The sequence below is a fragment of the Saimiri boliviensis genome, chromosome 7 (assembly GCF_048565385.1).
Source record: "Saimiri boliviensis isolate mSaiBol1 chromosome 7, mSaiBol1.pri, whole genome shotgun sequence".
In the NCBI taxonomy this organism is placed as follows: Eukaryota; Metazoa; Chordata; class Mammalia; order Primates; family Cebidae; genus Saimiri; species Saimiri boliviensis.
In genome coordinates this window covers 49505617-49532638 of record NC_133455.1, presented here as the reverse complement: position 1 = coordinate 49532638, position 27022 = coordinate 49505617, and the positions used below count along the sequence as shown (strand labels likewise).

At 34.0% G+C, this 27022-nt stretch overlaps 1 protein-coding gene across 5 annotated transcripts in view; it reads left to right on the top strand.

Annotated features, from left to right (window-relative positions):
- TMTC2 (transmembrane O-mannosyltransferase targeting cadherins 2) overlaps positions 1-27022 on the top strand; it is a 440961-nt gene that overhangs the window by 275928 nt on the left and 138011 nt on the right. For all 5 annotated transcript variants that reach the window (XM_010338468.3, XM_003927844.4, XM_074402474.1 and 2 more), the window contains one exon: positions 17941-18062. In XM_010338468.3, the coding sequence (XP_010336770.1) occupies positions 17941-18062 (122 nt within the window). The remainder of the gene's footprint in view (positions 1-17940; positions 18063-27022) is intronic.

The following is a 27022-nucleotide window of genomic DNA, read 5'->3' as shown; positions in this document are numbered from 1 at the left end:
GATATGTAGATTAATGAATTGAATTAACTTTTTTACTTTAATGGTGGATGTTTTTGCATTAAAGTAAATACTGAAAGAATTGCTTTCTCTAGCTTTGATTTTAGCTTATTATTTTAATCTTAATTCTAGTGCTTGCAAGGCCTTATTCCCAATTTTTCTCAGTTATCACATAAGACATCTTTCTTTAAATTAGGATACGTTTCTAAGATTCTTAGCAACAGCCTGTATGTAGTATATTTGTTGTTGTCGTTGTTATTTGGAAGTGGCGATGTTCACCAGAGTTAGCTATTTCAAACATTCATTCAATTATTTTATGCTAATAAATTTGAAATTCAGCCAGTACCTTGGGATCTGTCTTTCATATGGTTACACAGATGCTCAGCTCACACAGGCAGCAAAAGATAAGTGTGTCCCTGGGGGTTATTGCTTAATCTTTTGTCTTATTTTCCATTAAAGAAGGAGATGGTTGCTTTGTCCAGACTCTGAAAAGCACCCTCACAATTTTTAAAGGGAAGTTCTTTATATTTAACATTCCTGATTTTTTCTATGATTATGGTGGCTGCCTTCTATTTAATTTTATGTCAAGGTCTGTTAGCCAATCAGGTTTTATAGCTTCAGTTGTTCAGGAAACTATAATTTTCTCAGAAAGTGAATTCACCTCCTAATCAAAATGGGTTAAATCCCCCAAGTGTTTGCTTTGACTCCTAATACATTTTGATTAGCCTCCATTTGACGAGAAAAAAAAAATGACCCAGGAGATAAGCTGCCCTATCAGTTCATCAGTTTCATTAGTCTGTCAGCATGTGCTGATTATCCTATCAAGTTTATCAACAGCCTTGAATATGTTTTCTAATTCACACATTTACATATTATTAGTGCCCTTTAGGGATCAGTGATGGATTATAATGTCTGGCTAGATTTAGCCTGTAAGTGTTCATTTTTCTCATGTCTGATTTATTTACCCCTTCACAACCACTGCTCCCAAGCACTTGTATGTAATATACAAGCATTATGGTTTTTTTTTTCCTATTTTTTTTCTTTTCTTTAAGGGTTAAGAGAAATAAAGCAGTGTGTGTGAAAAAATACAATTATATTTTAATGTGATTATTAATGTAATATTAAATCCACTGCAGTTGCTTTTGTTAGAAAACACTCTAGTCCTTTGAATTTAATCTCCCCTTGAACATTTTATGAAAACCATATTAAATACCATATGCTACATGCCAGTTGACTTATTCTGAATGCCAAATGAATGTGTTTTTCCTATTTGTGTATTAATAGAAAATAATAAGTTTGATTAATTTTCTGACTTAAATTTTCCATATTTTGAAACTGTTAATTTAATTTTATTGTGGCAGTTTGTAAGTAAATTTTTTACAGTGTTTAAAAACCTATTCTCATTTATCCTCTTCAATTTCATAGGAGCAAGTGTTTGAGTAACAATAATTGAGAAGTACCTTCCCATCCTGAATTAGGTGAATTACAAACACACATTAAAAATATAAACAGATAATAAATACTATTTTATAAAAAAAAGCTAGAATTTTACTTAGATGCTTATAATTAGGAAGATATGAGAATACATGAGATATTAAGAGACCAAATCACAAAATGTGTGTTAAATTGCTCCTTGCCGGTTGTGTGACTTAATACCGTGCACCTCATTTCCTCTTGAGAAAACAGGTTAGGTTAAATTGAGATTCACCCTAAGGTAGTCCCTGAAATCAGATAGCCTGGGTTCAAATGACGACTTTGACACTTTCTCCCTGAGCATCCTTGGGCAAATTACTTAACATAAGCCTCAGTTTCCCTTTCATACAATTATTGTAATAGTAGTATCAGTTTAAGGATTGATTAAAATGATAAATTTAAAAAGGTAAAACATATTGGTCCAACTGCCTAACGTAATTAAGTGTTTTATACTAGGACTCTCCATTGTAATTATCATTTCCGTAGGCTTTTAAACTCTAAAAGTTGATTGTATTCTCTGTCACTTTTTTTGTATTTAGCAATGTAAACATTAGTACTTCATAGATAAGATTTTTGTCCTCAGTATGCCTTGTGGTCCCCACACTCCAATAGAGATTCCGCTTGGTTCTATCCTATTTGGAATTGCTTATGTTTTTCTCCAGTCTCACTTCCCTTTTTCTCTCAGTAACTGCAGTCAAAATCCTTCTCTTACCATTAGCTATATTAACCAAAATTAAAACAGTATATTTCTTTATTGCCAGTTAACTTGGTTTCATTAATAGAGTGCTTCCTCCAGATTAAAATTCTCATATGTAGGCTAGAGTTTTTTTTTTTCTTTTTCTGTCATGATGTATTTTTCATCTAGACCTAACCAAAACTATTCTTTATTCTATCGCTCAGAGCCATTTATTGGATCTCAATTTCTCTTTTCTTCTGAAGTTATAGATGTATTTTAGAATCAAGAATGTTAAAGATATAAGACTCACATCTTAAAAGCCCTGATAAAATAATCTCTTTTATTTTTTAAGATAAAAATTAACACCTCCATCATTTTATGAAGTTCAGATTTACAATTTGTGTTAGAACCAGGACTATAGTTTTTTGACTTAAATTCAAGTGTTTTTCTGCTTAGTCCTTCTGTGTTACCAAAACTATTACATTTTTTTACTATGTCAAAATAGTTTTCCTTTCCACTTAAAAATTAGCAAAAATTAAATATATAAAAACCTATTTTTCAGTTTTACTATAAAGAATAAAACAGCTGCAAAATACATTAGGTATACTGAATATTAAAAAAAAATTAATGCAGGATAATTACTCAACACTCAGTTTTTCTCTTCTTTCTCTATAGTTGTTTATTTCTCTTATTATCTCTACTTAAGTATTATTTTTGAATAATCCTAAGGGATTATAGGAAACTAAATTAGGCTGCAATGCCCAATTATTTTTATCTGTTTGAGCTCTTCCAATCCCAGAGGTCGTTTTAAACCTATTTACTGTTTAAAATAAAATGACTTGCCTTTCTCAATGCAAAGTAATTGTTGGATTTAATTATACAAGCAATTTGCATCATTTCATCTTGGTAATATATCTTGAGAACAAAAGCACATAATGTATTATCTGGAGTTAGAGAGAACCTAGGGTAACTGTCTTGTCATTTCAGTCTATAATAACTGTTTAGAATAACCTCTGTATGTGAAACAAAAAAATTTAGTCGCAAGTGCTGGGATGGCAGAGAGGCAGCAGATATATGTAATGTAAATAGTTGATATAGTTCTTGCTCTCAAAGAACTTCCTGGGAGAGTTCATGGTTGGCCCAGAATTCTTTAGGGCCTCTCTGTAATAAGTAAATGCCTATAAATAAAATGGAATACTATTACTCTAACCTTGAAAATATTTTGTCTGTAGACTCTACTATGTTGACTAAAGAAAACCAACAAGAGAAACTCAAGCTTTTTAATTTCTAATTTGATGCTAGTATCACAATTCACATACATATTCATAATTTTCTGTTCTCTAAAATGTGTGTTTATGATGGGCAATATGCATTTATCTTAGGGAGAGATTCTTTTTTCCAGGAGAAATGTGTGATAATGGCCCATTGCTTTTTATGATCTTATTTGCCTTTATTTTCATCAAACTGTTCTCTCCTATGTTAATCTCTTGTTTCATATATCCCTTTTAGTTTTTAGTCCCAGCTCAGTATTGGGAAATATATTTTCCTCCACCAGCCTTCAGCTAATAAGGCTTTTACTTAAATAGATTAGAAATCGAAAAAAATGTTTTCTCCCCATATCTTCAATAAGAAGGAAGATCATTTTGATTTAATTTTCAGCTTTTTACAACAGCTCTTTAATTATGAGGTATTTTTTTCAATTTTATTTGTCCATTCACAGGGAATGAGAAAGAAAAACAACAGGAAACAAAAAATGAATTTATTAGGGCATTTTTTTGTGTGTAAGATTTTTGAGAAACTTGTGGTATGAACGAGTTAAGTGTCACAAATAGCAACAAGTGATCTTTAGGTTTTCAAACTATTTTTTTAGGTGAGAAGGACTGACAAATCCACCTTCTGAAAACAAAATGCAAACATTCTCGCTCTTAAATGCAAATTCTGCTTTAGGTCTGTACATTATGTGCTGAGTTCAGTCTGCGAATGAGTATAAAGGAAGTCTGTTTCTTTCTCAGCCTTCTGTGTGGCTTGTGCTTAACAAAATCATTTATTTTTGTTGGATTCTTCTGTGTTTGTATGTGTATGTGTGTTTACCTCACCTTGTTTCAGAATATATTTAAAGTGGGGATATTCAGAGTAAACTTTTGACATGACGGTTTACATGCTTAACGTTTCCTCCTGTGTTTAGTTGTTCTTAAGTGGATTGCTCAAGGCATTTAGCATGCTGACTGTGAAAGAGATGGTTTTTAACTGTGTGAGATTTGAACTTTCACATCTTTCAAGTGTGGAAGCATTAACACTCCAGTAGTGTTAAGCTTTTTATACCACCAGCTTCCCCTGTTTTGAGTTCTGTTGATTTTCCTATGATTGCTTCCATTGGCACTCTTGAAAATCAATGAGGCAATCCTACAAATATGAATATGACCATATAACTGGATTAGTCATTAACCTATGAAATCCAAAAAGAATATGAACTTCTAATTTTTAAGATAACTCTCTTTATTTCATTTCATTTTTCCATTTTCAGAAAGGATACAACCAGGAGACCAATGCCAGGTTTTCAGAGTTTGACAGTCTGGAAAGGCAAAATATAGATTTGAGAGATTTTAGAAGTATACTTTGAAGATTATATGTCAACAATATAAGGAAATCATCACTGTTTAGCTGTGTATCAAAAATAATGATATATAAAATTTATGAGCAGAAAAATATAATTTTTTTCTCCTAAAAGTTTATTTCTCATTTATAAAAACAGCAGTTTTTTAAAAAATTTATTTTTCGACCTTTTACACTTGATATAAACTCTACATTATGTACTACCATTACAGACGTTAATTTGCTAGGCATTAGTCTGTACACTCCAAAGGCCAGCATCCAGTTTGGCTGCATTAAGTAGGTAATATATTTTGTTTAAAGTTTCAATTAAACCCAAGGCCAGAAGATATATAGGCCCTACGGGGAGTTTGAACACTTTAATGCGAATAGTAGGATTGCCTAAGGATCATGTGTAGGTCTAAATGTCGCTTGCTTTCCTGGAAATATGATATGAGACAGTTGATTATATTTCATTGCTGTTAAAACCACAAGAGCCCACCTGTTACATTAATCCATCCTCCTGCCAGTTCTGTGGTGAAGAAAAAGATTGAAGCTTAAAAATTTTGTATTTAAATTGAATTACATGGCAATGAATATACTCAAATTAATACCTAATTATATCTTTCTTATTCTCTGATTGTCAAATAGTTTCATTATGTTCTGCTCAAAAAAAATTTGTTTTCAGCCTGGGCATGGTGGCTCATGCATGTAATCCCAGCACCTTGGGAGCCCAAGGTGAGAGGATTGCTTGAGCCCAGGAGTTCGAGACTAGCCTCGTCAACATGTTGACTCCATCTCTACACACCCACACCCAAGATATACACACCTGTTTTCTGAGACTTTAATAGAAATAAATGAAAAAAAGTATGTATTGTAATCTTTAATTGGGACAATACATGTGGAGTAAAGCTTTCACTCACTCAGTAGTAAATACAGGTTGGATTTTAATTTAGAAAATTGAGGTAATTTTATGTTACATCTGGGAAGGTCCTTAACTGGATTTTAAAATCGTACATCCTAAAAGATGCTGACAGTGATGTCAGTAAGATGAAACAGACATAGTCATGTGGAAGAAGATAATTTTGTGTGAAGGATACAATCTTGAAAATCAATGTCAAGGACATGAGAAGTTTTTTTGGTACATCTTTAGAATAGGCAATGGTAGGAGTAGAAAGGTGTGATAATTTTCCTCAGTCATCAAAAAGGTCATGGCCAAGACTCCTATAATAAGACAGGTTAACTTGACAAAGGCGTAACAAATTTATTTAATCAGAGTTTTACATGACAGAGGAGCCTTCAGAAATGAAGATCAAAGACCTAGAGAAAACCATGTATTTCATGCATAGGTTTGACGAAACATGAGCAGTCATAGAAATGTGATTGGACAAAAGGGTGTGATCTAGTGGTAATAGACTGAGTGGGGAACCCCAGCAAGACCTGTCTGTTCAGATTTTTCTTGGCTTTTCTGTGTAGCATTCCTTCCCTCAAGGTATGGGGCAGCACTCCTTTGGAATGAGGGTCTTCATTCCAAAGGGAGAGGGGAGAGGGAGGAAGTGATTTTTCTACATTTTATGCCCTGCTGTTGGGGAGAAGAGTTCTAATTTCTGTGATTCACTTTGGGGAAGAGTATCTATGACTGGTATCCATGACTTGTTTCAGGGGAGACAGAGAACTGGGAGACAGGAGGACAGGAGGTCAGGAGAAGTTCAGAAAGACTTTCTTTCCTTGATAGGTATTAGAAGGCTTTGTCTGCCTAGTGTCTTTTAGTTCAAAGCATTTTGCATGCAAAGGTGCCGTACTTTGGGGTATTGTGTTCAGAGCCTTAACACATGAAATGTAAATTGTTTAAAATTAAGTACATTAGTAATGGTATGTATTTTGCTATGTAGTCAAGTCTGATTTTCCTAATAAGTAAGGGAAAGTTGTTTTCTATATAAAAACCTCATTTAACACTTCCACTGAGCTGTCATTTAGTTTTAATTTTATCTACACTGATAGAACCCATCACCATATTCACTTGATCTTAGCCAAAAGGCTGAGAAGCAATAACTGCTTCCATATTCAAATTAAATAAAGAATGAAAATAGAACATGCAGAGTTTTATTCCAGAATGCATCATTTTTGCCAACATGTTAATTATGGGAATGGGATTTTTGTGGATTATTATAGAATCTTATCCTCAAGTATTCATTAAAAGTTGGACGAATTTTTTAATATGTGGTATGCCTTAGTAATTAACATTAATATAACAATTTATAATATAAATAAATTATTCATTGCCTATTATGGGGATATATTGCTTGACTCAGGAATACACATGAAATATATTCCTAAAAAGATCTGTGTTGAGTTGAAAAGCCTTGCATTTTACTCTTTTGACTCAGGACAGTGCTTTTTTATTTATTGTTTTCCTGTAACTGTCCAACTCCTGTTTCTCTGAATACTATTTTCATTAATTCATTCCAGTCTAGTATAGTATTCACTCATTTTTTTTCCTTTTTCTGGTATAAAGCTTTCTTTGTTAAAAAATAATAATGCAATTTAGCACTTCTTTGCATGTTTCTAGTTTTCACTAATTATCTCAGTTTTATTTAGCTGTTTTATTTACTCCATTTTAATTCTCCTGAAGACAGTATTATATTTTTAGGGAAAAGATCCTCACCTATCCCAGCATACCAATGAAGATGCACACACACACCCCCAACATGTGTGTGCACACACACACACAGTCTCATGCTGTACTATTTGAAAATTCTGAGCACTTAATAGAATTGGCTTTGACATTTGTGGATTGATTATTCTAGTGATTTTATTTCTTTGAAAATATAAAGGAGATTGATTAGCTGAGAGAACTTCAGGATCCGTAGTTGCAAAGAGAGAAATATTTACACAGGCTTCTGGCTTTTATTCAAGTTAAAGTTTAATGGAACATCAGATGTTTCCTGTATATGACCTTATAATAGAAATTAGGAACTTTTTAAACTTCCACTGAGTTTAACCTACTTAACAGTGTTATTTCTTAATGAAACACATATTTTTTTTCTCTGTATTTCCTGTGTTTGCTTTAAAACGACACTTTCAGACTTCAGGAGTTTCCCTTAAGTTTAATGCTGTAGGACTTGAAGAGTTGTATATTGAACATTTTTATAACATTTCTCAAATTAAGACTTGGATAATATTACATTTTACTTTCAATACTGCTGTACAGTAGTCATTAAAGGATTTCCAATCAGAAGCAATTTATCTGGGACAACTTGTGTTATTTTTACAGGAATAAGATGACAATATTAGGATGGAGATATAAAAGTCACAAAATTTGACTTCTAGAAGTTTTAGCAAGTTTGTGGCATAAATACACTTTTAAAAGGCAGACTCTAATGTTTCTTGTGTTTCTAATGCTTCTAAACACTGTGAAGTAAAAATGATCATTCAGATTACAGCAAGTTAACTCTTAATATAATCACCCATATGTCATATGACTCCATCAGACTGCAGCTTCTGGAAAAAGGAATTATTTGGAAATTTCTCTTTAAGGACATACTTAGTAAAAACGTAACATCTAAATTCAAGTAGATAAATAATAGGATCAATTATCTGTCAGCTATTTATTGAGTACTCTCTGGAGCCAACACTTTCTAGACTTAGGATGGAGGACAGAAAAACATGTAGAAGATTCTATGTCCACTTCCATGCATCTCATAGTCTCGTTTTATAGCAGAAAGATTATAAGTGCTTATCTAGGTTTCATAAGTGCCTAAAAAGTGGGAGAGGGAGTTTGAATAAATCAAGAACTGAATACTGTTCTTGAAGGGGAAACTCAATTTTGTAAAAATTCTATTTTTCTCAAATTTACAGATTTTAATTTAATAGCAATAAACATTCTAAAAAGAATTTTATCAAAAACTTGACAAAATGGTTATAAAACAGTAAAATATAGCCAAGAAGGTCTAAAGAAGAATAAAGGGCAAGACTTGTTCTACTAGATACCCAAATAGTAGATGACGTGATTAGAGCACTATTGTACCCACATAAGGAAAGAAAACCAGAACAATAGGACAAAGTGGAGACCCTGGAAATAATAACAAACTATTTAAGGTTGTAGTAGATAATAAATGTAGAACTAAATATTGGTTAGTAAAGGAGGAAATTTTTATAATGGTTGATCTAGACAACTGAGAAGTGTTTGGAAAAGAATAAAGTCAGATACTTGTCTCATGCCATATAGCAAAGTATATTACAGATGGAATGCACAGTTAATTTTAATAATGAAACTATATAATTAGAAAAGGATACATATCTCCATGATATAGAGAATAATATTTTGTGTATAAAAGATTGTTTAATAATATTTTATATAAAAGATAGTTCTGAGAATTCTCCTGCTATACATTTATTCTGAAGTTATAATAAGAGATGTGCTTTTAAAAGATAATTAAAAAAAAACACTATGATAATTGTGGAAGTGCAGTACTTACATAAAATATTGGGAGGGGAATTTGAATAAACAACAAACTGAATACTGATTTTGAATGAGAAAACTGAATGTTGGGAAAATTGGCATAGTTTTATTTAAAATAACAAAATGCTGGAAGGAACTTAGATGCTTGACGCTAGCAAAATATTTTGCTCTATAGTTGATTTTTCAATATGTAAGTCAAATTCTTGGAAAACACCTCAAAACTTGCCAATGGCTATCTATGGGTGCTAGAATTCTCTCCATCTTATAAAATTATTATCTTTTAGACATTTTTCAGTGAACAGGTATCATGTTTAGAATTAGAAAACAGATTTATAACTATTAAAAGGAAGAACCAAGACTTGATCTAGATGCAGTCAATCTTGAATAGATCAACTAGAAATTATTAATGAGACAGAATATTTTAAACCAACCAGGATATTTTTGCCTCTTTAGAAAATGAATAAATATAAATATCTAAGCACTGGTGAACCTAAAAAATGATTATCCACTTTGGGAATTATGGAGTTATTTATTCTTAGCCTTATATGTTGTAAATAATAAAACTGAGGACCTGTGAAATCACTCATTTTTCTAAAACATACAGCTAATAGTGGCAAAATGAGAATTCAAAACCAAACCAAGCCATCTAAAATGCTATTTTGGTATGTATGTTTAATTTCCATGTGTTTGTATAGTTTTAAAAATTTCTCTTGTTATTATTTCTAGTTTTATTCCATTGTGATCAGAGAATATAGTTGATATAATTTCAGGATTTTTTTAGTTTATTAAGACTGCTTTGTGGCATAATATATGGTCTCTTCTTGAAAATGGTCCGTGTGCTGAGGTGAAAAATGTGTGTTCTGCAGCCATTGCAAGAAATGTTCTGTAAATATCTATTAGATCCGTTTGCTCTATAGTGCAAATTAATCCCAGTGTTTCTTTGTTGACTTTCTTTCTGGATGATATGTCCAGTGCAGAAAATTAGGTTTGAAGCCTCCAGCTATTACTGTATTAGGGTCTCTCTAGCTCTAATAATACTTGGTTTATATCTCTGGATTCTCCAGTGTTGGGTGCATATATATTTACAATTGTTATATCCTCTCCCTGAATTGATACCTGTATCATTATATAATGACCCTCCTTGTCTCTTTTTATAGTTTTTGTCTTGAAATCTACTTTGTCTGATGTAAGTATAGCTACCTCTGCTCTTTTTTGCTTTCAATTTGCATGGAATATCTTTTTCCATCCCTTCATTTTCAGTCTATGGGTGTATTTATAGGTGAAGTGTGTTTCTTATATGCAAGAGATTGTTGTTGTTGTTGTTGTTGTTTTAATTCAGCCACTCTGTTTTTATTGGACAATTTAGTCCATTTACATTCAATATTATTATTTATCAGTAAGGACTTACTCTTGCCATTTTGTTGTTTTCTGATTATTTTGTGGTCTTCTTTCTTTCCTTCCTTCTTGTCTTCCTTTTAGTAAGGGTGATTTTCTCTCGTTGTATGTTATAATTTCTTGCTTTTTATTTTTTGTGTGTCTTTTGTATGATTTTAGTTTGAGGTTACAATGAAGCTTGCAAATAATATTTTATAACCTATTTTAAACTGATGACAAAAGTTTAAAATAATAGATTATAAATGAGAGCAAAAATTTGAGAGCAAAAAATTAATGAACAAGAAAACAGAAAACAAATAATAACTCTACACTTTAAATGTCATCTTGCTGGCCAGGCATGGTGGCTCACATCTGTAATATCAGCACTTTGGGAGGCCGAGGCAGGTGGATCACTTAGGTTGGGAGTTTGAGACCAGCCTGACCAACATGGAGAAACGCCGACACAAAATTAGCTGGGCCTGGTGGTGCATGCCTGTAATCCCAACAACTCAGGAGGCTGAGGCAGGAGAATTGCTTGAATCCAGGAAATGGAGGTTGCGGTGAGCCGAGATCGCACCATTGCACTTCAGCCTGGGCAATCAGAGTGAAACTCCATCTCAAAAATAGAAAAAAAGATCTTCCTCCTGCTTTTTAACTTTTAATTCTTTCTTTTTATGTCTTATTATACTGTGTATGTCTTGAATCGTTGTTATAGCTATTTGTTTTGATTGGTTCATTTTTCAGTCTTTCTACTCAAGGTATGAGTAACTATGTACTACAATTGCAATTTTATAATATTCTGTGTTTTTCTGTATACTTACTGCTACCAGTGAGTTTGCACTTTCAAATGATTTCTTACAGCTTATAAGGATCCCTCTCTTTCAGATTGAAGGACTCCCTTTAGCATCTTTTGTAGGACAAGTCTGTTATTGATTAAATCCTTCAGCTTTTGTTTGTCTGTGATGGTCTATTTCTTCTTCATGTTTGAAGGGTATTTTCACTGGATTATACTATTCTAGGATATAAGGCTTTTTGTTTGTTTGTTTTTCCTTTAGCACTTCAAATATGTCATGCCACTCCTGGCCTGCAAGGTTTCGGCTGAAAAGTCTGCTGCCTTGCATAGTAGAGCTCCATTGTATGTTGTTTCTTTTCTCTTGCTGCTTTTAGGTTCCTTTATTTATCCTTGACCTTTGGGAATTTGATTATGACATGTCTTAAAGTAGTCTTATTTGAGTTAAATTCGCTTGATGTTCTATAACCATCTCATTATTTTGGTATGTAATTTATAACTCAGTGCTGGATCATAGTTACGAATAATTTCAATAAGTAGATAAACCAAGTTCATCAATTAATTAATTAAAATATACGTATTTCATTTTAAAATTATGTTTCAAAATTAGTTCCTAAGGAACGAATTAAAAGTCACCTGTAAAAGGGAACTAATCATAGCAAACTGGAAAATTGCTACAAAGTGCTCATTAAAAGAAAAATGACCAGCACATAAAAAATCATAAAAACCATCAAAGTAAATCTAATATATTAGAAGGAAAATAAGCATTACTTTAAAGTAGAATGAATACCTTAGCAACCAGCTAAGATCTCAAACTCCTTGGAGAGCCTAGAAATTTGGTAGATTAAGATAGAATGCCTGCTTTTCCAGCAAAGCATTCTAAAATTAGCCATACTAGCAATGAGATGCTTTCACTGTATTAGGGGCTAGAAGCCTGCTAGAAATCAGTCGGGACCGTTTTATAAGTGTCCCTGTTATTTAGAGACTAGGAAAAAATATAATTTGTGTGAGTCCTTTAGAAAAATAAGCTTTTTCCCCCATGAGCTTGTCTGACAGCTTTTTAATAAAGTAAGTTCTAAAATTTGTGCAATTTTTTGAATTATAGTTGGTGTGTGCAGTTGGTTGTTGGCTGCATGTCAGTCACATATGCATCACTCTAGCAGTGTCTTAATTTTGCTCACAGCCACTTACTATTGAGGTATCATTCACTTAATATTGTTTTCTTCATCCTGAAGCACACTGTCTATGTTATCACAGACCAAATCAAATTCATACATACCACATTTTTCAAAAGGTTTTTGTTGTTTTTGTATCATTTGTACCTACAAGCAAACTTGGGGAAACGCCAGTAAATTTATTTCTTTGTCACAAGATTCTAAGTAGGAACAGATGATATCTACTTAACCTTTATGTTTACCGTCATATGCTTTGTTCATGTTGGTTAACCAGCATTTGATGTGCAAGATATATGGTGAAGCGTTTTTAAAAAGAAGGCATTTAACAATTACTATTGGGGTTGAGGAAGGGATAATTACTTTTCATATGAGTGGTCACGTAAGTTTCTTTAAAAATTAGGAAATCTGTATTGAGTCTTAATAATAATTCCTACTACATGCTTTATTTTTATCTGCAAGCAGGAGCTGTCCAGTAATTTGAAACATAAGAATCAGTGAGATCTAGCTATTACATCATCAGCAACCCAACATTCTTTCCTTAAGGAGTTAGCCTTTGCCTGGGTTATTTAGACCTGGGGCTTTTTAGGGAGAGAGTGACATTATTTGTTCTACATCTGAAACTGGTTTATGTCTGCCTGAAGCCAGCCTGGAGACATCCAAATTCCTTTTGTCTGTGAGTGAATTGGAAATAAATCTGGGTGATGAACCTGATCACTCTATCATCCCACAGCAAATCTTCTCATTCTTATGAAAGTACCTTTATTATGTCATTTCTTAAAGAATGAGAAGGGAAAATAGTCATTATTGCTTCTTTCCTCCTGGGCACCATAAACTTTTTTTTCTGTTATTGTAACTTAAGAAAAATTACAGTACCAGAGAACATGACTTAACCTTTATCCCCTGCCCTATTCCCAACCAAGTGTCTTAGTTTCCTTCCTTATTGAATTTATTGAACTTTCTTTTCCTGTGGCCATTTCCTTTATGGAATTGTTATTATTTTAGCACTTTAACCAAGCTTGTAGGGTTACATATATACCACTCTGTCCTAATCTAAATGCATTGATGGTACTTTTTGCAGTCATCTTATTTGCTATCTGAATACTTTTGATAGTATTTGTATAGAATGGTATAGTGTAAAGAGCCAGAGAAAACTGTAATCTGAATCGTGATTTTGACATTTGCTTTTTTTTAAAAAAAAAATCTTGAGTGAGTTTGTTAAGCTCTCTGAAGCATAATTCATTGGCAAAATGAGACTGATAATAATTAAAGTGTAGGGATAACGTAAAGGTAGAAAATAATGTATTAAAGATGTTAGTAGGTACTCAGTAAATAATAAATTTCATATGGCAGGTAGCTGATGCAATGGGAAAAAAATTATGGGTTTGAAGCCATTTAATCATTTTAGGATAGGATTATTAACTGTCCTTGTGCAAGTCACTGATCATTCCTGAGCCTTTGGTCTTCATTCATAAAATGGCTATTCTAACCTCTATCGAGGATTAGAAATGAGAAATGTAAAGGTCTTACCTTGCCAGTGCCAGGGACATAGCAAGGATTTGTTCTTATAGTGTTTGTTGCTTAAATTTTTATTGAATTACCTTTTTAATGTATTTAAGTTATCCACTATCTTTTTTTTTGTTGTTGTTGCATTTTAGGTTTTGCATCTTGATTTTATTACCACTTTTATAGACCGTTTTTTTGTGTGTTAAGGTTAGCCTTAGAACTAAAGTACATCTTCCAGACTTAGAACTAATGTGTCACATATTTCCCTCTTACAAATTGAATTACATATGCATAGAAAGCATTTTTAAAGGTCACTCATAGATTACCATTGCTCTTCCTTATTCTCTTAATTCAGTAGATAATCCCAAGGCAGAGTGAAATAAATCTGCTGGCTGATGTATCACAAGCTAGAAAATAATTCTCTGTGAGTGAGAGACAGAGAGTATAATTCTCACCTGAGCTGGGGATTTGGAAAATTTATGATTATTCTCTACTAGCTGGTAAAGGCAGTGTGTTAAGGTCAGCTAGTTCTGGGTTTAAATTGCAGTTTTACCATATTCATGATTTTGAGTGTATAATTTAGCCACACTTCTCAATTTTTTCCATCTGTAAAATCCAAATAGTGACATTCCTTGGTAGGCAATGAGATACATTTACAAAGAAACTAATATAGAAATTTAAAAACTGTTTTATCTTGTGACCTACTTTGACCAATTGGTAGTGGTTGAGTGGGGCAATGTGTTAAGGCCACTTAAGAGGCTAAGTGAGAAAAAAATTCTGCATGTCCAAATGTATGAAGTAGGAGGAGTAAGTGAACATGAGTCAGACATTTGTCACCTGTAACTTGCCACTGTAATCCATAGTAAACACTCAATTATTATTGCCATAGTCATCATTGTTATTATTAAGACACAATGAATGGTTACATGAAGTTCTTCAAATTTGTAATAAGTGGTACCTGAGTAGGCTAGTTATTTATCAGTTTTCATATACTTGCTAAGATGTATGATATATTACATTACTTATTTGTAGCACTTTAATATTTTCTATCTTGCAAGCTTTACAAATTAATAAGTTGCTTAGGAGTTCTTAAGAAAATGGACCAGTCATTAATTATTGAGCAAATTAATAATTTTTTTTTTTTTTTAGATGGAGTCTTGCTCTGTTGCCCAGGCTAGAGTGCAATGGCACAATCTTAGCTCACTGTAACCTCTGCCTCCCGAGTTCAAGCAATTCCCAGCCTCAGCCTCCAGAGTAGCTGAGATTACAGGCATGAGCCATGGTACCCTGCTAATTTTTGTATTTTTAGTAGAGACGGGGTTTTCATCATGTTGGTCAGGCTGCTCTTGAACTCCTGACCTCGTGATCAACCCACTTCGGCCTCCCAAAGTGCTAGGATTACAGGTGTGAGCCACCATGCCCAGCTAATATTTTATTTTAAAATAGATTTTAATAGTGATATATTTCTGACTTGGGAAAAAGCAAGTATACTTTCTGAAATAATTTTTATATATTAACAAAATAATAAAGATTTCTATTTCAAAAGTACTCTGGAAATGGGGTTATCTCACACTCTTTTTCTGTACAGAAGACCTACTGTTATTATCCTAAGAATCAGGTAAATTTTTATGTGAAAAGTAGAAGCTATATTAAATACAATGGTTGTACAACTTTTTAAAACTGACTTATAAGCACTTGAAGAACCAAAGAGAATTTCAGGTTGATTCCATGTGGAACCTGTAATTTAGGCCCGTATTCCATCTGGCTTTATTTAAGATATAAATATATGGATATGTTTTATCATACTTGCTTTACATTTTTCAATACTTGAGGGTTTGTCTATCTTTTCTGTTATATAAATCATATAGTATTGTTTGAGTATAAAGTGATTCACTTTTCCTAAGAAGTTATGATTTGCTTTATTTGGGAACACTTGTTAGTTCAATATGGCAAGAAAAAGTGTGTCAGTGCTTATAGAGAGATGAAAATAAAAACAAAATTATTACAGAAATGTATGGAAATTTAAAAGAAATTCATTTTTAATCTATCATTTTAACAATTGTAAGCATTTTTGTGTATTTTATTCCAATCTTTGATCTTTGCTTCAGTATTTCTTTTGTCTTACCTAAGACATGTAATTTAACTTCACCAACTTCATAAGTGCAGATATGTTTTAAACTTTGAGGGGAAAAAATAAAACATTTTCAACTATCATTTTTATGATAATATAGTTTAAGGATTGTTCATTGAACTAGAAACACATAGATCTGTGTGAGTGGGTAAAAATGTATATTTTTGTGTATAGTATGTGTTATTTGTCACCAATATTATTTACTATTCAGCAAAGCAAAGGGCATTCAAAAGATCAAGGGACTCAAACTAATTGATTCACTTAGTCAAACATATTCTTATTTATAATACTGTGGCAATATAAGGTGAATATGTTTAAAACAAAGGGAGTGAGTTCTTCCTTTCAAGCAAAAAATGTACATCCAATGTGGATAATTCATTTACAAAAAGCCTCTGATTATGCCTCTTAAAAAAAAAAGCTTTCGTGATTATGATTTCTTATTCTATAAAGGTCTGACGGGAAAATAACGCAGGTTATCAGTCTGCTGCTTGGTCTCAGAAACTGAGTAGTGTCTCTACATTTGCAATGCTTAGTAAAACTACAATATTTAACTTAAATACATAAATTATCTTAAAATACAGTTTTTGCATCAGTTGGCTATTTTGTTCACCATATAAACATATAAGGGAAAGGGGAATGAAAATTCATAGGCAGCTGGTATACTTTTGACTTTATTTCCAGCTTTTTTCTCCTGCTTGGCTCTTAGGGCAGTGCCGTTTGGTAGCTGACACATATATTATTAGAGAGTAATGACTTGTGGCGAAAATGCTTCATGCTCATGTTGTATGTAGTGCTGGGCATGCTTGATAATTGTCATCTGTTTATTGAATATTCCAAATGAAACTGGTAAATTTTACTTAATTATATTATTGATAATTAATAATTTTAACTATTTAATGAATTAACAAAAATAATTTCATAATTTTTTTAGACATGGTCTCACTCTCTTCCCAGGTTGGAGTACAGTAATATGATCAGGGCTCTCCTTGATCTCTTCAGGCTCAGGTGATCCTCCCTTCTCAGCCCCCCAAGTAACGAGACTACAGGTGTGCAACATCACACCTAGCTAATTTCCTGTGTTCTTTATAGAGATGGATTTCACCATGTTGCCCAGGCTGGTTTCTAACTCATAGACTCAAGCTATCCACCTGCCTTGGCCTCCCAAAGTGCTGGAATTACAGGCATGAGCCACCTTGCCCTGCCTCTCTTTACTTATCAACGATATAAAATTCAAATAGTTTCTAAAAAAATTTAGCAGCAGTGTTTAGTCTACATATACTTTTAACTCTTTCAATTATTCTTTCTCAGAAAGGTAAGTCCTTTGTGGACAGGATCTCACACTTTTTTCATATAGTGCCTTTATAAGGCTGTCCACTTAGTTATTCTCTAAATACTTGAATTTCTAAAGGAATCAGTGAATGTGAATAAGAAAGAACAAAAGAATAAAGAACAAACATAGCTTTCAGAAAGAAAAAGAAATGACAACAAGGGACATGTATCTGGGAATCAGATGTTCTATGTTAAAAATCAAAGTTTTACTATCTATTAAATTTTTGACTTGAGCCATTTTACTTCATTTTCCAAACACATGATTTTTCTTCTGTCAAAGGGAAATCAGGATGACTTCTTTGGGAATCAGATAAGAACAGGAATGAAAGTACTTCCCACAGCATCTGAAATTCTATGCACTCTGATGACGACAATGCTATTGCAAATACTGTGGGAAAACTGTATCCTCCCTTTGATCTTTATGATTAATTCTCTTTCCAGGTGAAGCATACATGCGTTTAAGCAAACTCCCCGAAGCAGAACATTGGTATATGGAATCACTGAGATCCAAGACTGACCACATCCCTGCTCATCTCACCTATGGGAAGCTGCTAGCTCTAACAGTGAGTAACTGCCTTTCTTGGTCTTTAAAACTTGGTTTTCTTGCCGGGCGTGGTGGCTCTCACCCGTAATCTCAGCACTTTGGGAGGCCAAGGAGAGCAGATCGTAAAGTCAGGAGTTTGAGACCAGCATGGCAAACATGGTGAAACCTTGTTTCTACTAAAAATACAAAACATACAAAAATTAGCCAGGTGTGGTGGCAGGTGCCTATAGTCCCAGCTACTGGGGAAGCTGAGGCAAGAGAATTGTTTGAGCCAGGGAGGTGGAGGTTGCAGTGAGATCATGACACTGCACTCCAGCCTGGGCACCAAAGTGAGACTCAATCTCAGTAATAATAATAATAATAATAATAAAGTAATTATAAAACTTGGTGTTCTCCATGCAGACTTGGATAGATGGAGTTCAAAGTACCATTTCAGAGCCAGTTAACTCAGCTGGTAGGGATAAAATGGTGATGATACTATGTAGAACCTGTACAGAAAATATAGAAAAATGTGTTACTTTCTCTATGACGTGTAGTCTAGATAAGACGTGAGATGTCTGTATCTCACATCTTGGTCTAAAGAAGATGTGAGATGTCTGTATCATGCCTGTATCAAAACAACTCCTGCATCTCATAAATATATACGTCTACTATGCACCTATAAAAAATGTTTAAAAGAATTAAAAAGATAAAACAAACAAACAAACAAAAAAGATGTGAGATGCCATGATCCTCGAAGCAACTTAATGGAAAAATAGAAACGGAGAATCTCAAATATGGAGTTACATAATGAATTTTTGTTCTAATAATGACATTTGCATAAATATTATGTTCTGCAAACCAGTGTTAGCCCCAAATTGGCTATAATTAGAACTAAATCTGATTCAGCCGGGCGCAGTGGCTCACGCCTGTAATCCCAGCACTTTGGGAGGCCGAGGCGGGTGGATCACGAGGTCAAGAGTTTCAGACCATCCTGGTCAACGTGGTGAAACCCCCGTCTCCACTAAAAATACAAAAAAAAATTAGCTGGGCATGGTGGTGCGTGCCTGTAATCCCAGCTACTCAGGAGGTTGAGGCAGGAGAATTGCCTGAACCCAGGAGGCGGAGGTTGCGGTGAGCCGAGATCGCGCCATTGCACTCCAGCCTGGGTAACAAGAGCGGAACTCTGCTTCAAAATAATAAAGAAAAAAGAACTAAATCTGATTCTTGTACATAGCCAACATTGTATAAAACTATATGTACTGAAATTCCTTCCAATTGAAATCATTCTGTAAGAGAGGTAGAGCTATCCTATGGCCTCTCACTGTGTGACAGGCACCCTTGGAGGCCACCATTCTATGAAAGTGACATGAGTATGGAGCATTGGAAATTACTAGTATTGCACCACTATGACCTATAAAAATGGTAATTTCATATATTTCAAAGTAATACTAATGTCTTTGTTTTACACAATAGGGAATAGTTTAAAATTTTAAGTAACTTTTCTGAGCTCACATAGCCAGTAAGTGATAGAACTAGGCTTCAATCCTAGTCTGAATCAAATATCGGTTATTTTAGTTATAGTACCTAATCTATCTCCAATATTAATAAAAATAAATGAATATTAGAAAGACATACAGCAAATGATCACGAAGGTGATTCCTAAGTGAATTCATAGAAAAATATTTTTGTATTACTTCAAAAAATAATAACATTTTACTTTCCACAGAAGATGGTAGATAACACTTAAAATTGTCATGTGTCCATTCTAAGATACCATGAAAATGGTCTTAAAGAAATCATATAACACTTTAGGAGGCTGAGGCAGACAGGTCACCTGAGGTCAGGAATTTGAGACCAGCCTGGCCAACATGGCGAAACTCCATCTCTACTAAAAATACAAAAATTAGCTGGGTGGGGTAATGCATGCCTATTACCCAGCTACTCAGGAGGCTGAGGCAGGAAAAATCACTTGAACTCGGGAGGCCAGTGTTGCAGTGAGCCAAGATCATGCCACTGCACTCCAGCCTGGGCAACAGTGTGAGATTCCATCTAAAAAAAAAAAAAAAAGGAAAGAAATCATGTAGGTAGACTAAGTAACCAGAAAACTTCCCACTAAAAATACTTAGATATACTTAGTAAAATATAGCAGATATGTGTTAACACTAAACTGAGCTTGAATAGTAAGAGAAGTTTCCTAGGAGCTAGAAATAAAGTGATAACTGAATACCAGAGAAGTGGATAGTAGGCTGGTCCTGAAGCTCATTTGGGATTATTTACTGATGTTGGAAACCAGTGAGAAGGTGGTTTTTGTTTGTTTTCATTATTTCTAGAATAGGAAACAACGCTTTGGGCCAGTGGAAGGCCAGGAATTAATTGCCTAAATAAAGCAGGGAAATTCACACCTGCAGTTGAAGGGAAAACATAAGTTTGTCCACAGGTAAAAGAAGGCAGCGTGAGTGTTTGCCTATCTCAGAATGGGATCTGGCCGGAGAGTGAACGAAGTATCTGCTGGAAATTTGTTGCTACTGTCCTTCCTTTACCATGCTTTGGGTTTTGAATTTACCTACGTGTCCCTGGAATTCCCAAGCCCCAGGGAATTCCAAAGCCAGATTAAATAAAATTTAGTCTACTAAAAACTTTTGCTGAAGAAGTTACTGGAGATGTTCTTCAAAAGAACATAAATCTAGAAGGAATGATAGAGTGAGGTGAATAAAAAAACTTTGGGCAAATAAATTGGAGATCATGTGGAGAAATCAGACTAAGCTTTTAATGAATAAAATATTGAAGGAATAACTATACAGGAATAGTTGGAATGGGAAGAGAGATTTCAATGGATAAGAGATTACAGCTGAATTTTGAACTGAGAAAGCAGTTGCAAGTATTACAACTGACTTGTCTGAGAGAAGGAAATGAAAATCTAAATAAGCTTTGGATAACAATGAAAAGAAATCTTATTTACACCAAAGAAACCTGGAGAGGCTTGAGACATGGAGGCAGCTGACACAAGAAAGGGTGAGTTAAGGGACATAACATGGGGTAGTAAATTGCAGCCATTGAATGGAGTAGTCAGTTCTCTCCCCTTTGTCCATAAATGCCAGCAACTAGGCACCTGCCTTCAAGGTAAGGGAAAGGTGCCCTAAGAGATAGTACAAGTAAATAAAGAGAAGTTCAGGATTCAGGAACAGCTTGTACAGTTGGAGGCAGAATGAGAAGAGGAGTGAAAAGAGGATTGATTGAGGGTCCTCCCATGGGGTATTCAGATCTTTAATATCCCTCCCCTACCCTATCCAAAATACCGACAACACAGGGTTTACTCTCTTTCCTCTAGCCCACCATTTTTGCTTAGACGTTACCTCTCAAGAAGTTGTTGAATTTTGATCTGGAGAAACTGACTCATAATAAGGAATAGGTTTTCAAATACCTACATTTAGAGGTCCCCTGTAAATGACTGGCTCTCAAACCAGACACAGCAGAGTGAATCTATTCCATCTAGAGTGCCTATCTATGCCTTAGGAACTTGATTCAGCTTTTATTGATTATCTCATTCTTAAATATCAGTGGGTAACCAGGATTTGTCACTCGTATCAGGAAAGACACAAATGAAAAAGACTGGAACTAAAACAAATTATTAGGAGAAGGAATCCTAAGGAAGCAAAATAAATATTTAAAGGAATAATAATCCTTAGAAAGAGATAGAAACATATACCATTTTATGAAGCAGGATGCCGTGAAAAAAGAAACCAAAAAAGGCAAGGAAAAGCTTTTAGAAAAATATGATATAAAAATATTTTTATCATCATTAAAAATATGATAGCAACATGATTTTCATTTGGAGGACAGAAGAATGAAGGTAATGAAATCTTATATGCTAACAAAAAGATGAGGATGCAAAAGAGGGAGTTATGAAATAAATCAATATGGGGTCCAAATGGCTGAGAAAGTACAGAGGAAGGGAAAGAACTGTAACTAAGGATTGAAGAGTACAGTTGCTGTTTCTGCTATTTACAGATTCTTCTAGTTTAATCACCTGGGAAAAGTTGTTTTACCCTATGAAAACCTTTTCCCATTTCAGTGCTGATGATTCTGTGTGATGTGTGGTGTTTCACACAACTCCATGTAAGCATTAAATTAATGTAGCTAAATTAGACTGATACATGACCACCTTCAAAAAAATCTCTAAAATTTTCAGATGCCTGATTCACTGCCCCCCACCCCCAAAAAAAGTTAGAAGAGAAAAAAAAGTAAGCTTAAATTTCCATGAATCTATATATGCTTAGACCATAACACTGGATATAGAAACCATGTGACCTTTCTAAAAAAAAAAAAGTTTCAAGCCTGAATACTTAGGTTTCCTGTACCAAAAATATGATTTTAAAGGCTGTTTTATTCTTTTCAGAAGGTTTTTTTTTTTTTTTTTTTTTTTTTTTTTTTTTTTTTTTTTTAGATTTAGAGGTTTTAATTTACCAAACCATATGGAAGGGAAGGAAAGACTCCTATACTACAATCCAAATTTTTAATCTCCCCCACCAAGACTTTTATAGTTTCCGACTTGCTGATTAGATGAAATACAAACCCCATTATGGAATGGCTTAAACTCGCAGTGCCAAAACCCCACAACCATCTTTAACAGTTTCTTTCTAAATTATGGCGTTTGGCAAATTTCTGATCCCTATGGATAGCTTTTCTCTAATTTGGGGTTTCTTGGCCTGGTGCAGCCCACTGGCTCAACACAGAATTTGCAAAGGTAGAAAATACCACACATTTTGACTTCTGAATGCTTTAAATATATTATAAAATGGAATTGGCTGCTAGTCTCAAGAGAAGAGGAATAGAAATTAAGCGGTGTTTTCACTCTTTCATCAAAACTGACCGAAGGCAAAATTTGTAAAAAATAAAATGCAACTACATTAGACTTAGACTGTAGAATAGAATTTTATATAAGAATTATATGTTTATAAGATACATTAGAACAAAATGTTGATTATTAGTACTTTTATTATAGTCAGTGGAATGATTCACTCAGTACATTTTTTTTGTTTTCATTTAAGAATTTATGTAATATTTACAGAATTTAGTAAAGTTCACAAGGATTTAAGGTTTCCCCAAGTGCTTTGGCACATCCTATAGATCAAATCCTCTTTTATTTCTCTGCCAAAAATGTCCTTTCCTCTCTTTACCTGTTCAAACTTGATTTCCTTTCTGAAGTCTTGCCTGACTTTCTTAAGCAGTTTTTTTATTGTTGTTGTTCTTTCTCTATACTTTGTTAGTACTGGATTCAGTATCTCCATCATAGGGCACTTCCAAATAGAATGACACATATGTATGTCTGTCTTTTTTTTTTTTTTTTTTTTTTTGAGGCGGAGTTTCACTCTTGTTACCCAGGCTGGAGTGCAATGGCACGATCTTGGCTCACCGCAACCTCCGCCTCCCGGGTTCAGGCAATTCTCCTGCCTCAGCCTCCTGAGTAGCTGATGTCTGTCTTTTGATACTAGAAAGGGGCAGGGAGTGAGTCTTTATTTCTTCAGTTCCTGGCATTTCAATGTATTAGTTACTATCCCTGTACCCTTGTGCCTTTTCCTTTATAAGTTATTTAAGGGCCGGTTACATGGCTTTTAAATATTTTTGTTTCCCCTCCCTGATACTCATTCCCTCATTAATCCCTTCATTTGGTCAACACATGTATTGAGATTTATTCCTTCAAGCTGGGCATTGCTTTAATCTTCAGTGATCAGTGCTGAAAAAAAAAAATGAATCAGGGTAGCATGAGTATAGAGTAGACGCAGAATAATCTTTCAAAATCCTAGATGGGGAGGTGGACACAAGAGGGGTGTGCATCTCTTCAGTGCCTGTGCTTGACGTGTTATTTAATAAAAGCTTGAAAGCAGCCCTTAGGGAGTATTATCCCCTCTTTATAAATGAAGAATCTGAGCTCCAAAGGTTTGAGGAGCATCCTCATAAGCCATTTTGCTACTACATAATAGAATTGAATATCACTTCAAGGTTTTCTGAGTCAGTGTCATTAATTTTCTCTCCACATTAAATAATTTTAAGAATGGAATTTTTCCCACTTTGCGTATGTGATTAAACTGATTGGAGATCAGAAAAGTAACTCAACTACTTAGTTACTTAGTAAGTTATAACTTACATAGTTACTCAGTAACTACTTATCCCCTCATCCTCTTTTTATAACTTATTTTTAGAAATTAACTTTGGATACTGGTTTAATTTGAGTGGTTAAACAGAATTTTATTATTAGGCATGATAGGTCATGAACATAAGACTTCAGTTTTAAGCTACTGACATTTCTGGATCCTACATTATGCTTCTAATACAAAACTTTCAGAGTACCCTGAGGAATAGTTTCATATTAGAGTCATTGTAGCCTCCATGTTTGAATGTAGTTGGGCCCAGGTGACATCTTTTTTAAATACATGGAAATTTCATACCAATGTCATGTCCAATTAAAATACTAAACACAGGATGAGTTTGAATTGCTCTGCTTAAAATTGTGATTTATTTCTTGTTTGAACTTTTTGTTACCTAGGGTAAATGCCATGAATTTAAAATTGGGCATGCATTAAGAGAGAAAGGAAGGAATAACATTTCCATCAATATGGTATTTCAGATGATTTTATAGTTGTTTCTAAAGTTGTGTGGGTTCTATAGTGGTGTGCACATGCTTGCTTTGATTTTTTGTCTTCCTTTCTTTTTGTCCTTTTTATTTAAGCCAAATATTTTTTAGTTTTGTGAGCCAATAAAATTAATATTTACTTAAATTGTAGTGAAATTGGCTGTTAGCTTATTTTCCAGATTTAGGTTAGTAGGAGAGTAGGAAGGATATTGGAGACTCTGACAGTAATTCTTGATACAGAAAACCTTTTTTTTGGCCATGGCATGAGAGCACTGAGCCAGACTTCTGTGACTAGCCAAAAAGTTAATTAGCCTACATAAAACTCCAGTTGTGAAAGTACCAGAGGTTCCACAGAAAAGCCCCATACCCCAGGCTAAAAGTCAGTATAGTTTATCTTGAAATGCAAAGCAGTGTGTTTCCATGGCTCTTTTGCTCTTATTATTTAGAGCTAAGATTTCTTTTTCATTCATTTGACCCTCTCCAGAGAAGAGCTACTTCCAGATTGGAAGCTGACCAACATTTGGGTTTTTGTTTGTTTGTTTATTATAATTACCGCACAGCCATGTTTAGATTGGAGCTAGATAGGAAAAAATGGTAATTTTTCCTGTTAATCTGATTGAATAATTATTATGGATATATATAATTCAAGTTGCTAAATTTGTTCTATGAAAAAGGGAAGGTATAATATCACATATATCATGCTACTGAAATATTGGATGAAAATATAGAAGGAAGTTTAATCACTGCAATATTCAGCTAAGCCTTTATATGAAGTTTCTGTACCTAAACTTTATGACTTACTAGTCTGGACCTATAGAGTTATTGTATTATTTTTACTCTGAGGCATAATGAATCTGATATAGTTCCTTTTTTAGTATCTCCCTTTCACTCCAAATATGTGTTTGTTATCTAGTATCAGTCTTATTGTTATTATACTTGCTGTCACGGACACAGGAATCTCCAAAATCTCTCAAGTTTTTATTCTACTTTTATATGTCACTTAGTAGAAATCATCATTAGAGCTATTTCTTTTGCCTGATATTCTCAGGAGTAATAAAAATTAAAATACTCAAATTATTTGGAATTAAAGGCCAGATGAGATAATTTCAGCCATATCTACATATATGTGCTGCTTTGCTTGAAAAGTTCACTTTTTATTTATTTATTTAGAAATAAGATTAGTTGACCCTTGAATAATGCAAGTTTGAACTGTGCAGGTCCACTTATACACAGTAAGTTTTTCAATAAATACACTGGAAATTTTTTTTTTTGAGATTTGCAACAATTTGAAAAACGTGCAGACAAACCTCATAGCCTAGATTTATTGAATATTTTTTATAAGTTAGATATGTCATAAATACATAAAATATGTGTAGATATTAGTCTATCATTTACTACCATAAGACATATACAAGTATATTATAAAAAATTAAAAATTATCAAAATTTATGCACACAAACACAGGCTATTTGTAGTTATGTTTTGGGGGGAGTCAAAAGTTATATGTATATTTTCATCTGCATGAGGGTTGGCCCCTCTGACCCCTGCATTGTTCAAGGATAAATTGTATATTGGTTTTAAGGTACAATGACTCTCTAAGGCTGGCATGCAGGTGATAAAGGAATTTACCAAGACATTAATGAATTTAGAAAGTCAGATTTATTTAGAGAAATGGGAGATACCTTTCAAGAGAGCAGTGGGCAAGACAGGGGAAGGAAGGCTGTCTGCTGCCTGCAAGGAGCCAGGGGCTAAAGGAGAGTTTTACAAGGTTGTGCTGTTTAGGCTGGATGCTTGCAGACAGGATGCTTGGGTCCAGGAGGGCTGTGAGCAGGGTGCTTGTAACAGGACGCTTGGGCGCTAGTGAGCCTTTTGGAGTTGACACCATTTCTCATATCATATGCTGCCCTTTCTACCCATTTCTATACCTGCTAGTTATGCCCATTTTTAATTTTTTATTAACTCTCCAGAGGTCCACATATTTATTTTACTTTATTTATTTATTTTGGAGACAAGGTCTAGCTCTGTTGCCGCAGGCTGGAGTGCAGTGGCACGATCTTGGTTCACTGCAACCTCCATCTGTTGAGTTCGAGCAATTCTTGTGCCTCAGCCTCCAGAGTAGCTGGGACTACAGGCGTCCACTACCACGCCCAGCTAATTTTAGTAGAGCCGTGGTTCCACCATGTTGGCCAGACTCATCTCAAGTCATCTGCCCACCTTGGCCTCCCAAAGTGCTAAGATTACAACAGGCATGAGCCACCATGCCCGCCTCACACATTTCATTATTTTTAATTAACTTGTCTGTTTGGTTTCTGTATTTGGTCTGTTGTCATCATTTAATGCAATTTAAATAGCTAGCTGGCTCAAGC